A 15284-nucleotide genomic window follows, 5' to 3' on the forward strand; every position below is an offset into this window, starting at 1 on the left:
TATGGTGATAAACCCGAGTGCATGGAGAGAGATGAGAAGAAAAAGGAAGGAAGGATTCTAAAAACAGTCATGATGGCGATAGTAGGAATTGTGAGAGTTACTGAGAAGGGGATGGTGTAGAAATCAAGAAAGGCTAGGTGGACGATCGTGGATAGGAAGTTGGCCTCACTAATTGTCCATGCAAGCGTCAACGTCATCAGTTGACGGCTAATTTGATAGTAATCTTAATGATGTATAAAAGTGTCATAAAATTATGATTTCATGTACCACTCTGCGATGAAAAAATTGTTGTACCAAATGTTGAAAATGAAGAAACTTCATCATAGTAAACTGTAATTAATTCTTTTTTAATTTGCATGATGGTAGGTTTTATCTTAAAATTTGACATTCTTTTTAAAAATAAAAAATAAAAATAAAAAAAACTTAAAAAATGACTAGAAAGTTCAAGGTTTCTCTGTTTAATGAGATAGGATCCTCCCTGGATCTTCTTTGTGATGATCCCATCATGTGAGGATCCCGGGGATCTTTTAATCTTGTCTATTCATCGTACATCATGCAGTCAGTTTTCGTCAGGTATTGTTTGTGTTCAATTTTAAATAATACAATTTAAAATGATTCCTAACCGTACGATGTACGATCAAAAGACAGAATTAAAGGGATCTTCGGGATCTTTACAAAGAAGATCTGGCGAGAATCATGTCTCATTTTTAATTAACCATTTGGATGAAAAGTCAAAGATAAGAAAAACAAATAGATGATATGCAAATTAGTAATACATCTCACTATAAGTAAAAGCCCTGAATTTGCTTAAGAAAAAGGTATACGCAAAAACCATGACTAGAGTTTCAACTTATTGTGATAAACTATGCTTTCTAGCTTGCCTTATCTTGTATCTTCGGCTAGCTTCATCACAAGAAAGTGCTTTTGCTTCTGCCAATTCTACTGAAGCAGAAGTACTTCTCAAATGGAAAGCTAGCTTTCAAAACCAAACCCAAAACAACCTGACCTCATGGATTAATGCAAATGAAGCCTCATGCAATACTTGGATTGGTGTTTCATGCAACTCAGCTGGATGCGTCAACAGATTAAACCTCACCAATTCTGGTATACAAGGTACTCTACTTGAATTTCCATTCATATCTTTGCCAAATCTTGCATATGTTGATCTAAGCCTCAATGAACTTTTTGATCAAATCCCACCTCAGATTGGTTCCCTCACCAAACTCATCTATTTTGATGCATCTTACAATCAAATGTCTGGAAAAATCCCATCCGAAATCGGTCTTCTAACAAATCTTCAGGTCCTTCACCTGAATGCAAATAAGTTCAATGGCACAATTCCTCAAGAAATAGGCCAACTTAAATTTGTCTATGAGCTAGCTCTAAACTTAAACAATTTAGAGGGTTCAATTCCACCTTCTGTGGGTAATTTAAGCCAATTGACTTCTGTAATTCTCTTCGGAAACCAACTTTTTGGTTCTATTCCTACCGAAATAGGAAACCTTTCGAACTTGGTTAAACTTTACCTGTTTGACACCTATGTATTAGGTCTAATCCCTCTGAGTTTCGGAAACTTGAAAAATCTAACCATCATGATGTTGTACAACAATACCCTTTCTGGTTCTATCCCAACTTCTTTTGGCAATTTTACAAACCTTGTTTCTCTCTCTGTCTACGGTAATAAAGTTTCCGGAAATACTCCTGAAGAGATTGGAAACTTGAAATTTGTTGAGGATGTACGCCTGACTGCTAACCGATTTTCTGGTTATTTGCCTCGAGATATTTGTAGAGGTGGACTGCTACAAAGGTTTACTGTAGAAAATAATGAATTTACAGGTCCAATACCGAAAAGCTTGAAAGGTTGCAAGAGCTTAGTCAGAGTCCGTCTTCAAGGGAACCAACTCAAAAGCAACATATCTGAAGACTTTGGTGTCTATCTGAATCTTCAGTTTGTAGAACTAAGCAACAACTTATATGGTGAAATCTCAGACGTCTAGGGACAGTCTCCAAACTTAACAACCCTACGTTTTGCGGGGAACAACCTTACTGGTAGTATACCATCTGAGATTGCCAATGCAACTAAAATTCAAGAACTCGATTTTTCTTCGAATCATCTGGTTGGGGTGGTTCCCAAGAATTTGGGGAGATTGACTACTTTGGTGAATCTAAAGTTAAAAGGCAATCAACTTTTGGGTTCTATACCCTCAGAATTTGGAGCATTCACTCAACTCGAATATCTTGACTTGTCCACCAACAAGTTGAATGGCTCAATTCCAAACACTTTCGACGAATTGGTCAGCTTACACTGCTTGAATTTGAACAACAACAATTTCAGTCAAGAAATTCCATTTCAGTTGAGGAAGTTATTTCACCTGTCACAGTTAGATTTAAGTCGTAACTCACTTGACGGCACGATACCATCAGAAATTAGCAATATGCAGAGCTTAGAGCAGCTGAATCTTTCTCACTATAATCTTTCCGGTCTCATTCTAGCAACGTTTGATGGAATGCGTGGCTTGTTGAACATAGACGTATCCTACAATCACTTGCAGGGTCCCATCCCCAACAACAAAGCATTTCAAGATGCTCATAGCTTTGAAGATTGTGTGGAAATGTTGTAGTGTAAGAAAAACATATATACTTATAGATTAACTCATTAGCCAAGAACATAAGGATTAATCAACTAAATCACAACCCTTTGATCATGTATGTAATGTGAATATAAGAACAGAAGCAAATACACCAGCACATACCTGCAGACATGTTCATAGATGAAGATGCCATGAAAATCTGCACAAAACCTTCTCCTCTCTGCAAAACTCAATGTTCTCCAGATTATAGGCAATTGGAACAAAATAAGAGCGTATCTTTGCGAGAGCAGGGCCTTGTGATTTTATACTACAAGTTTCGGATCACCTATAACAATCCCACAAGGAATATGAAACTAAATCCTTGTACAGTCATGAGTACTAAACTCAAGTCCGAAAAAGAATTCTAATCCAAAACAAAATTGGATTCATTCTTATAAACAAACTGAGACTTTATTGCTTGACACTAATCTGAAATAACTAAACCGTGTGAATCATACTCATAATCTAACATGTAGGTCTAGAATCCTGCAATAAGCATGTCTCAAAAAGAAAAATCGTGTTTGCAATCGTTTTCCCTATCTTGGGAACAGTTTTACTTGCTCTCCTTGCAATTGTCTTCATCAAAACAAGAAGAAAGAAAGAGCCGGGAACAAAAAAGAGTGATATCCATGATGAAATTTTTTCAATCTCTCATTTTGATGGAAAAAAAAAAATTGTATTGGGAGATCATAAGAGCAACCAATGGTTTTGACTCCATATTTTGCATTGGGAAGGGAGGATCTGGAAGTGTCTACAAGGCAAAGCTACCATCAGGCAGCATAGTTGCAGTGAAGGAACTCCATCAAAAACTTGACGGCGAGGAGACATCGCAGGAGTTCCATAATGAAATAAGTGCACTAATTAATAGACGACATCGAAACATTGTGAAACTTTGTGGTTTTTGTTCGAATTCGCAGCACTCATTTCTGGTCTATGAATACCTAGAAAAGGGTAGTTTGGCTTTAATCTGGAGCAAAGAAGACGAAGCAAAAGAATTGGATTGGAGTAGGAGGGTGAGAATTGTAAAAGGCGTAGCTCATGCACTGTCTTACCTGCATCAGGATTGCGTGCCGCCAATTGTACACCGAGACTTATCAAGCAGCAACATTTTGCTAGATTATGACTACGAGCCTTGTGTTTCAGACTTCGGTACTGCTAAGCTTTTGAATCCAGACTCATCGAATTGGAGCTCACTTGCAGGCACATATGGATATGTAGCACCAGGTAAAGTAAAACAGTTAAAATATAAAATGTTGAAATTTAATAATATAAATTTAAACATATACTAACGGCTTGCTCTCCCTTAATTTTTATGCAGAATTAGCCTATACAAGGAAGGTAACTGAGAAATGTGATGTTTATAGCTTCGGAGTGCTGACATTGGAAGTGATCACGGGAAAAAGACTAGGTGATTTAATCTCATCCTTTTCGTCTCCATCTGCTTATGAAAACAAATTGCTGAAGGACGTATTGGACCAATGGCTTCCACCTCCTACACTTGAAGTTGAAGATGAACTGACAACCATTGCAAGGGTAGCAATCACATGCAGGGATTCGCAACTGCAATCGAGGCCAACAATGCACATGGTTTCTCAGTCGTTATCATTCCAAACTACAGCTTCCACTGGAGGACCAGACATCACACTTGAACAACTCATTAAGATTTAAATTGCATTTGATATTGTTTGAGTTGGCACGAAATTAAGATCGTCTTGTTTAAATATATCATATATGTACTCTGTTATATTTGTAGTTAAATTGAGAATAAGAGAGGAGTGCTAGCTGGACTCGCTCAACAGTAAGTCCCACATGTATTACCACTTAAATGGTTAGACCAAAATTTCTTATTTGGTATTTACTAGAAATTGGTGCACGCGCATTGCTGCGGGGCTAAAAATTGTATGAAAGATTATGTTGAAAGATATAATAAAAATTATGTCATTTAATACTATTTATATTGAAAAAGTTATAAAGATTTTTACATACAAAAGATTATACAGTCTACATACAGAAGATCATAGATTTTTTTCTATCTACATGCAAAAAAAGATTAGATGGAGATATACAAAAGACTATGAAACGTTGGGGCTATTTATATAACAGAAATATTAAGGAATATTGTTTCATTTACATTAATAAAACAAAAGTTGTTCACTGGAACACCAAAAATTTCCCAGCAGTACTCTCATTGCCAAGAAAACAGCCTAGGCAAGGAAAACAATTAATTACTAAAATACTTGCAATGAATTTTGACTTCAACAAATTTATATTATATAAAAAATAATTATAAAGTATGGTTACTTCGCGTTTTATTGGTGGAAAGGAATTTGGTTTTCTATCAGTTGGAGAGGACCTTTTTTCAGCAATTTGATCACTTTGTACCCACCTTCCTTCCTATCACAACAAATAGTTCATGCTTTCAAAAGAAAAAAAGTTTGTGCAGTGTAAAATGTACAACCGGAATTCTGATCAAGTATGTTTGTGAGAAAGACATGATTTAAGTTAGAATACGTAAGTTTTAATGATTTTGCAAAAGAGGTGTGATCAATAATCTTACTGAATAATGGAATAACAACTAATTTAGTTCCATAACATGAATCTAAAGACTTATCAGTAGCATAATTGACATTCCTATTTTTAAAACCAAATTATCAGGGCTAGTCCTGACCCAGTGCCAACTGGGTGACCGTTGGGCCCTAAAAATGGGGCACAAAAATTATTATAGTACTGTATTCATATATGATTCTATAAGCATATAAATTAAAAAGTTTGGTTAATTAATCAACAATGTTAAATAGAGGTGCTAGTGGTGTTATTTTCTAGTAATACTGTGGTCGAACTGTTATCGACGTCTTTTTATTTTCAATTTTTTTACTTTGTTAGATTGTTAATTTCTTTTATCTGATTATGATAACTAGAATTTGGTTGGTTCATCAAGGAGGTTAACTGGAGACGTTGGTTCCTTTGTTGCCAGTAATAATGAGGTCCCGTGTTTGAGCTAGTCCCTCCGCCTTTTTCTTTCCAATTTTTTTACTATTTTGTGTTTGATGATTAATTTCTTTTACCTTTGATTAAGACTATTAAAATTTAGTTTATTGGTCAAGAAGGTTAACTAACGGCGCAGGTTTTTGATATTCATTCCAATTCAACTTTAACCTTCAACAAAATAATATATGTATGTCTTTACCAATTTAATTTGGCAAGTATAGAGATTATTCAAAAAATAAGATCACTTTTAGACAGCTGCAAAAATTGGAACTTTCTCTACCAAATCTACAAGGCTTTTGCTCAAAAAATTGCATTGTCAAAGTCTTGTGCTAAGACACTTTGGGGGCGTTTGTTGCGCCGGACTATCTCAGACTGGATTAGCTTGAAGGACTAAGCTGGACTGGCTTAGACTAGACTAAACTAAACTAACTTAGTGAAGCGTTTGGTGCAGTATTGGACTAAGAAGCTGGATAATAACAAATTCTAATATTATATTATTTAATATATAAGTTATTAATATTTTATTATGATCTTATCTTTTTCTTCATCTTTTCCTATCATTTTCGTCCCACTCTTTTCCTCTTCTCTCATCGTCCCAACATCTCCCTCTTTTTTTCCTCTTAGACCTCTCAATTCATGTCTCTTTCTCATTCCTGGTCAAACTCCTTATTGATTCCAGTGTCTATTTCTCTGTCCTCCCTCCCTCTCTAGCTATGTGTTGTTCGAATGGAACCTCACGGCTCCAATTTTCCCGACGAGTTGCAGGTTTCCCGATATGTTTTCCGACCAACCCTCGTTAAATTGGATGAAGTTAGCACCACCAAAAAATTCATCACCATCCCTAGACCGAGATCTTAGCTTTGAATGCTCGAATCTGTCATGGATTTGAACAAGCCCAAACAGGCCGAGACTTCCAGGCCATTTTCCGGCCACATTGGACCACATTTTGGCCTCTATTCAGGTAAAATCGTAATCTTGTCACTCCCAGCTTCAATTTGGTATATTTTATATGAAAGTTGGTTGTGAAATGGATCTGAAAGGGAGTCAGAAAGTTAATGATTGATCTAGGTGACCGGAGATGACAAGGAGTCTGTCGAGAGTGGTCGTTGAGCATGACGAGGACGAGAAAGAGAATATAGTCTTAGCTAGTCCCATGGTTATTGGGGGGTCTCGCTAAGACCTCTTAGTGAAGGGTTTTGTCCATGCTAGTCCCATTTAGTCTCATTAATGTTAGTCCCAGCATGGAACAAACACAGTATTGGACTAATAGCTAGTCCAATCCAGTCCAGTCCAACTTAGTGAGGGCAAACAAACGCCCCTTTTAGATGTCAAGTATTGCTCGATTGAGTTTAGTATTTCTCGAGGTAGATTACTCCTAAGTGATTCAAAACTTGAACACCACAACTAATAGAGGCAGAGGAAGAAGACGAAGATGCCGAAGAAAAATAAGAAGCAGACAAGAAGAGAACGATGCAGATACACGTCTATTATGTGGCTTGTTTATTTTTGGCTTCTATATGTTTGGCCTTCTTGGATTTCTGGTTTGCTTTTGTCTTTTTGTGTGAAGGAAGAGAAAGAAAAAGCTACTCACACATAAAATAGTCTTAGCAAATAATTTGGAAATAATATTAAGGATGAAGAATATAATTTATTTATACCTTATTTTAGAGACGCGAAATGACGATCACACGAACTAATAGAGAGACTAGTCCTTTTTACCATATGACAATGTTCTTTTCTTTATGACCAATTGACCAAGTATTATGGTGTAACTTTTTTTTTTTATGTATGACGAACTTATTGTCCGATAAAGAAAAATACTTATTCAAATTATTTAAAAACCTTCAAATACCTAATCGAAAAGGAGAAAAAAATCACATGAAAACATAAATGTTCTTGCGCGTATTGTAGGTTTATGGGCCCTTTTTCGTTTTTGCCCAGGGCATCCAAAATGTTTGGACCGGCCTTGCCCCAACACCTATTGTGTTATCACCACCAAGTCCCTCATCACCCTTCGTTTACGTTCCCCCAACCCTTCCTAATCCACCGAAACCGTTCGAAGCCCAACGGGCTTGGTGCCCGGCACACCACCATTCATCCCCACACCCAACCCGCCCGAAAGTGTCCCAAGCCTGCCCGAAAGCATTCCAAGCCCGCCGGGCTTTATACCTAGTCCTAATATCTACATCCCAAGCCCACCTTATTTTGAGCCTAGCCCGCCCTGTCTTGTTCCAAGCCTGCATTCTTCGGTTCCATCAACCAAGCCCGCCGGTGTTCCTACCTCCCATTGTGTTCCCTCCGCCCACTACGTCACCGAGTCCAAGACGAGGCCCGACGGTGGCCCTGTGGTGCGTGGCTAGGCCATCTGTGCCCGACCCCATCATCCAAGAAGCTATGAATTACGCTTGTGGGTTGGGAGCGGATTGTGCTTCCATCCAACCCAATGGGTCATGCTTCCCATTACTGGCAAAGGAAGGTTGCTGGTGGCACTTGTCTATGCTAGTTACTGTATATCCAAGTAAGAGAGTACATTTTTCAATAATTTCACTAACACTCATTTCTTGTTTAGTCCCAATACTTTTCCATATTGCATTTTAGTTTATATAGAAAACAGATCCATTATCTTGGTGATGTCTTAAGTTATGATGGGTGTCAATTTGTTTATTATTGATATCAAAATAAACTCGATCATAATGGCAATTCAGATCCTTTTTTTCTTTCTTTTTCTTTTTCTTTTAAACTTTTCGACAAGAAAAGTACAAAATTTCAATGTATGTAACCCTAATTTGAACAAGAATTTTGTAAGTACAATGTAGAGATAACTTCTTGTTCAATCATGAATACAAACTTCAATAATTTCTCATGTTATAAATTGTTTATATATATATATATATATATATATATATATATATTCTATGCAAACTTTGTTTGGTTCAAAGCCAATGACTCAACTGATCATGACAAATGTGCTTTTGTTAGTGCCAAACAGCTGCAATCCACTTATTAATTAACATGGATTATTATCCTAAGATTTGGAAACATCTTTTAGCATTATGATAATGTTCTAATTTGTTGATCTACTAGGATATGACTCCCTATGTTTGGAATTGTATACTCCTTTATCCATATCTATGGCCACCACTTAATAAAAAGAAAAACTTCAACTAATAAAATTTGACATGGTGAAACCAAAACAGATAATTAAGACAAAGTCGGGTTAGCAGCATATTTAGAAATCACATCTTATGAGTTCTTAATGTAAAGTTCAAAACTTTTCACGATAAAAACAATGTTTGGCGTGCAAATTGTTTGACTTCAGTTGATTTAATGCATACTTCTATCAGTGAAGCATTTTGTCGAATATTTAGTGAGTTTATTGATATCTAACGAAACTTGTTGGGCATAACTTGTCAATCCCTACCTACATTTGCCGATCAGACATTTTATCAAACACTTGATGATCACCACCGGGCCTTGTACTCATTGAATATCTTTAGAGAACTTGTTTGTGTCTTATAAGTATCATACTAAATTTAGTTAAGAACTCAACAAAAACCGATAAAAACCAGAAACCAAAAGAGGATAAAAGAGGGTAAAAGAAAGAAGCAATAGGGCTAGGTCTCATGCACCCAAACAATAAATTTGGCCGTTTCCCTCCACATTACCCGCCTACTCACTGGCAGAAGTCCACTACCCCGCTTCCTTCCCAAACTCCGAAGCAAGCAAAACGACTCACGCAAAAACCATTTCTCTCTCTCTAGGCGGCGCCGCCACCCTCAATGCCCACAACAGCCACCGTAATGTCGGCCTCAATCTTCGAAGACGGCTTCTCCTCCGACTCTTCAACCAGGGCTACTCCTACACATACGATGACGTCATCTTCCTCCCTCACTACATCGACTTCCCTACCGACTCCGTCCATCTAGCCTCCAACCTTAGTCGCCGCGTCCCTCTCTCGATTCCCTGCGTCTCGTCCCCGATGGACACTGTCACCGAGTCCCACATGGCCATTTCGATGGCCGCACTCGGCGGTATAGGCATCATCCACTCCAACTTGACGTCGTCCGAGCAAGCCCAGATGGTCAGGTCCATCAAGTCCCGCCGGTTCCCGCTTCTTTCGAACCCCGTCTTCAAATCCCCAAGCGATCGAATCCAATCTGACGACGTTTTCGACGCTTCGAATCCCTATGTCCTGGTTACTGAGAGTGGCAGCCCCAATTCGAAGCTTTTGGGGTACGTGGCGGGCGAGGATTGGGTGAAATTGGGGGACAAAGAGGTGAAGATTTACGATTACATGGTGAACTGTACGGATTTCACGGTGCCGTGGGGTTACGATTTGGGGGCGATTGGGGAGTACATGGAGGAGAAAAAGCAAGATGTGGTGGCGACTGTGAGGGACAATGAGGTTGTGGATGTGGTGGCGAAGGAGGAGGTGGAGAGGATCAAAGGGTACCCCAAGTTGGGGGCTGGGACGGTGGGTCCGGACGGGACGTGGCGGGTCGGGGCGGCGATCGGCACAAGGGAGTCGGATAAGGAGAGATTGGAGGAGTTGGTGAAGGCAGGGGTGGATGTAGTGGTGTTGGATAGCTCTCAGGGGAACTCCATTTATCAGATTGAGATGATAAAGTATGTGAAGAAAATGTACTAGAGTTTGGATGTAGTTGGCGGGAATGTGGTGACAGTGAGTCAGGCGCAGAATTTGAATCAGGCTGGTGTTGACGGGTTGAGGGTTGGAATGGGGTCTGGCTCAATTTGTACCACTCAAGAGGTTTGCGCTGGTCGGGCAGGTATAAAGATGGCTTGTTTTTGTTAGTTGTTGCTTTTATGATTGATGCTTTAGTGTGTCTTCTCATCGTTGGCGGCTAATTTAAGGGTTTGTAGAATCTGGAGGTGTTGAAAGTTATGATATTTGTAGTGATTGGTTTAATTTCTTGAATTCTTTGTGGATGAAAAATATTTGATTAAGGATTTGTTAATCAATGACATTGTGCCTAACAATCGTTGTTTTGATGGGTGTTGTACTATTTAGTTATTAGTCCGAACGTAGAAAACAAGGGTTCGACTTTAGCTTCTGGCAGTGACAACCCTTTGATGGTCTAAAACAGTGTAGTTTGTGGCTTGAAAAAATATATAATTACATTTTGGAACTTTTTGAAGACGTTGTTTGACGTTTTGTTCTACAAGTTGCTGAATGCTATACCATTTTATGACCAAAGTTGTTTTGGTTTTGGTGATACATTTCAGGCAACTGCTGTTTACAAGGTTGCGTCTATTGCTTCACAAAGTGGTGTGCCTGTGATTGCTGATGGTGGAATTTCCAATTCTGGACACGTTGTCAAGGCTTTGGTCCTTGGGGCTTCTACTGTCATGATGGGAAGCTTCTTAGTTGGAAGCACTGAGGCTCCCGGGGTTTTTGTGTATCAGGTATGTCTGGGACTTACTTATTTTTTTATTGCTGGAACAGGTATACTGCTCATACCATCAGATATTAAATCTACTTGACATTTCTTCTCGTTTGTATGAGTGTTTACTACATGTCTTTTCTAGTTCTTTGACAACTTTTTGAGCGGTTTAAGGAGTTTATTAGGCAGATTTATGAATACTGAATTGCAGATGTGATTGGTAAAGAAACTTACCTAGAAGATATGTGTTTCTAAGTTTGTTATACATCCTGAGTTATTTCTCATCCTTTTTGGACTGCATCAATGCCGTTCGATGGATCAGTCATTGATGTATTATGGTTTGCCATCAATCTTTAATTCTTTTACATCATTAGGAATGCCATTGATATGTTTGCATGGACTCTCTCTCTGATGGCCTGAACTGAGTAAGTTTGAAGCCCACATACAGTAAGGGGTTAGCCCAAGTGGTGAGAGTGAGTGGCAAAATGGGTTAGGATTAGGCTAAATAAGGGTCCAGTTCTCTGAAATTGTGATTGGGTTAGGATTAGGCTAAACTGTATTGGACATAATATTTGATTTCTGTGTCTTTCCCTTTTTTTATTTTTTATGGTAATTAGCTATTAAGCAATTTGAACAGAGGGTCTTTGCTATTCTAACCTACGACCCAAATGATGTATCTTGCTTTATTTCTGAACTAAAAGCAAAAGTTGTCTATATAAATTGCACTAGATTTTCAGTATACTTGTCTTTTATAAGCAACATGCTGTTTGTTATTTCTTTGTCATTGTTAATTAGATTTCTGCGTGCTTAACCCTCTATTAAGGAAACAGTTTGATATAAGTGGTTTCATGTTTTCTATTAGAATGGTTGCCGCGTCAAAAAATATCGAGGCATGGGATCTCTTGAAGCAATGACAAAAGGGAGTGATCAGAGGTACTTGGGCAATACAGCTAAGCTGAAAATTGCACAGGGGGTAGTTGGGGCGGTTGCAGACAAAGGTTCTGTTTTGAAGTTCATACCATACACAATGCAAGCTGTGAAACAAGGTTTCCAAGATCTTGGTTCTTCTTCATTGCAGTCCGCTCATGACCTCTTAAAATCAAGCGTTTAAAGGCTAGAGGTAAGTCGACCATTTTGCAGACATTGTTGTGATACTCATTACATCGTTATTAAGGATGTCATTTTAGTTTTATGCTTTAAATGAGAATTGATATTGTAGCCAATGTTTCTTTCGATAACTTACTTCTTACTCTTCCGTAGTCTGTTCCATACTTGTTCAACAATCTTAGGTTAAACTACAGAAAGGAGTGGGGAAGAAACCTATTAATCTAGAGAATTGCCATTCTGTGTCACTCATATTCAGACACTTATTTACTTACAGAAAAGAAACCTGTAACCTCTCAAGGTTTTCCCTGACCCCGCTTACTTCTTAGATAGTTTTCCATCCCCATATATTACCTCAAGGAAAAGCGCACTCCACGATTACCTTGTTATTGCTCAAGGAATCTGAGATATAATGATGGTCGTATCAAGAACTAATATGGTTTCTCAATCAGTTGACAATTTATTTTACTATGCAGGTAAGAACAGGAGCAGCACAAGTAGAAGGTGGCGTTCATGGTGTGGTTTCTTACGAGAAGAAATCGTTTTGATGGTTATATCTTTTCAGCTTTTCTCATTCCTGCTGGTGACTGCTGTCTTGGGGAATTGGGAACTCTTTTGTGCTCCGTTCTGCATCTGATATCGCTAATTTAGCATGAGTAACAAGGGCGAGCCTGTCAAACTGCTACAGGGTCTTTCTAAGCAGTGAAAGTTTTGGTTTCAAACGGTTCTCTGGCATTTTGTTGGTTGCCATTAGAGCTTCCATCTGCCTGCATTTGTTTGACAATGCATTTAAAATGTGACATATGACTATTTAGAATTTATTTAGTTATGTTTGTTACTAGTTTTCATTACGAATTATTATTAAATAATGCGGTTTCAATTGTTTACCACATAGTTGTTTGTTTTTTTAATGTAAGTTTGTAGGCACATGACCAAAAAGAAAAGGGAGAGAAAAGCAGAGATAGCCGCTGAATATTTGATGTTACAAATAGGGGTGGAATAAAATACCAAAAAAACCAAACCTACCAAAGCCGAACTGAACCGAATGGACAATATAGAAAATTTTGTACCCAAAGCTAGACCGAAATTGAAAAATTCCGTAAGAGATTTGGCATGAAATTTAGATTAGTTCGATAAGACCAAATCGAACCTATATATATAGTTTTAATTTGTAATATTAATTTGATTAGTTCGATAAGATCAAATCAAATCGAACCGATATATTGTTTTAATTTGTAATATTAATTTTTTATAGTCATCGAATTTATCTCAAACGTTCACTCAAAAGTCAAAACCAACCTTTTTCTCTTGACCTCTTCTCACTCAGATCACTCTCTCTCGACTCTTCCTCTTAACTTTGAACCTCAACTCCCCAAGCTCTCGTCCTCCCCTAACTCTGTCGCCCGATTTCCCACTCTGGCCATCCACGCCACATCACAATGACCTCTACAACTATCTCTCTCTTTTGAAACTCCTCTCTTTGTCTCTCGGTTTGTTTCTCTCTCTTGACTCTCTTCTCTTCAGTTTGTCTTCTCTTCTTCCTTAATCCAATAACCCGATTTTTGTCTTTTTCGACTCGGCTCACTTGAGCCCAAACCAAGGTCTAAAATATCGATGATATCGGACATATCGGTAGTCCAAAAACACGGAAATTTCGATGGAAATATCGGGATATTATCGATATCGATAAAAATTGAATAAAAACCACGAAAATTGTAAAAAAAATTTGGAAATTTTTATTGAAACTTTGCAGGATGTTTATTTAGTCAATTATCTTTTAGTTTATCACAAAAAATTGGAAGAAAATGCATTGCATGATGGATTTAACTGATTTAAGTGAATTATATAGCGAGCAGGCAAACATTGTGAGTGTAGAAAATATGTAGTAATTAATGAAAGAAATTTAAACACACCATAATCATTTATATATTTAGCCTATTTTTGTTAGCATGCATTATCCCTACCTAGCCTAGTGTAGAAATATCCATACCCTTGTTCTAAGCATGACTTGTTGGGAATTCCTTTTGATCTATGAATTGCAGAAAAACAAGTGTGGGGGAAGAATTTGTTCTTTTGAATCCGGTGAAGTAGTGCACATGTTTTATGTTGAAAGCAAAAATAAAATAAAATAAAATAAAAAAGTTGAGAAAAGAAAAAAAGAGGTTGAAAAGAAATTAGAATGAGTTCATAAGTGTTGGTTGTTGAAGAAAGGTCCAAAAAAGTGAATCTGACCCTAAAGTTGTACGAATCTCCCTTTTGTGTTTAAAGTTGGGTGCTGTAATCAAAAGTTGAATTCTAAGTGTTGATTTCATTACTTTGTTTACTATCGCTTTAAGAACCTTTGTTTATCCTTAACCTTTCTTTGTTAGCCAATACCTTAGCCCCATTACAACCCTTAGACTTTTATCTTGATTGTTATGTGATTCAATATGTGAAGTTTGAAATTGGTCCGAGCATATGGAATCCCTGGTTCTCACTTCTAAGTAGTGGCATTTCGTTCATGAAATCATATACATGTTTGTATTAATAATTCCAGAAAGTGTTTTCTTTGTTATAACATGTGAGTGCAAGTCTAAATGTTTACATCAATCTTCTCACATATACTTAGTTTAGGGCGCGTAGTCAGAAAATCTGTGTGAAAATAAAGAGTATATCCGGTGAGGAATTGAGTGAATTCTCTAAGACATGTTACTACTTTCAAATGTTGTTTTAATTGATTAAATGCGAGCTAGTGAGTGGTTACTGCGGTTAAGTAAAAGCTCAAGAGTAAGGATTGCTAAAATCTATATAAGTAATGATTTTTAACATGTCATGTTTCATTGGAAATCCCTGAGGCAATTGTTGGAAGGTTTAGCTTTTGTTTTGTTTTCTTTGTTTTGCTCGGGGACTAGCAAAAGCTAAATGTGGAGAAATTTGATAGAAGCATATTTATGCGACTTTGTTATCTTATTTCGTTGAATTTTCTTCGTTAATTTCCATTTATTTTGGTAATTTATGTTATTTTCGTATTATTGTAGGCCCAATTGGTAAAGATGACAATAAATGGCAAAAATGGAGCAATTTGGAGCAGTTTTGGACTTGGATTGGACAGCAGGCTTGGATAGCATATGGGCTGATGTTTTTGGTGTTTAAATGGTGCTAGATACGTGCTAAAATCTGG

At 37.5% G+C, this 15284-nt stretch overlaps 2 protein-coding genes and 1 pseudogene across 2 annotated transcripts; all 3 read left to right on the forward strand.

The window, feature by feature from the left end:
* Positions 1-833: 833 nt before the first annotated feature.
* Positions 834-2621, forward strand: LOC125475641 (MDIS1-interacting receptor like kinase 2-like). The gene is made up of 2 exons (XM_048580615.1): positions 834-1948; positions 2054-2621. The coding sequence occupies exons 1-2, from the start codon at positions 834-836 to the stop codon at positions 2619-2621; spliced, it is 1683 nt and encodes a 560-aa protein (XP_048436572.1).
* A 668-nt stretch (positions 2622-3289) lies between these two features.
* Positions 3290-4298, forward strand: LOC125475642 (MDIS1-interacting receptor like kinase 2-like). The gene is made up of 2 exons (XM_048580616.1): positions 3290-3854; positions 3949-4298. Exons 1-2 carry the CDS (start codon positions 3290-3292, stop codon positions 4296-4298), a joined length of 915 nt encoding a protein of 304 aa, XP_048436573.1.
* Positions 4299-9292: 4994 nt separating this feature from the next.
* LOC103932627 lies at positions 9293-13009 on the forward strand (annotated as a pseudogene).
* Positions 13010-15284: the final 2275 nt, after the last annotated feature.

Source organism: the organism of the source record quoted next, unplaced genomic scaffold (genome assembly GCF_019419815.1).
Source record: "Pyrus x bretschneideri cultivar Hongxiangsu unplaced genomic scaffold, Pyrus_bretschneideri_v1 Contig152, whole genome shotgun sequence".
Lineage (NCBI taxonomy): Eukaryota > Viridiplantae > Streptophyta > Magnoliopsida > Rosales > Rosaceae > Pyrus > Pyrus x bretschneideri.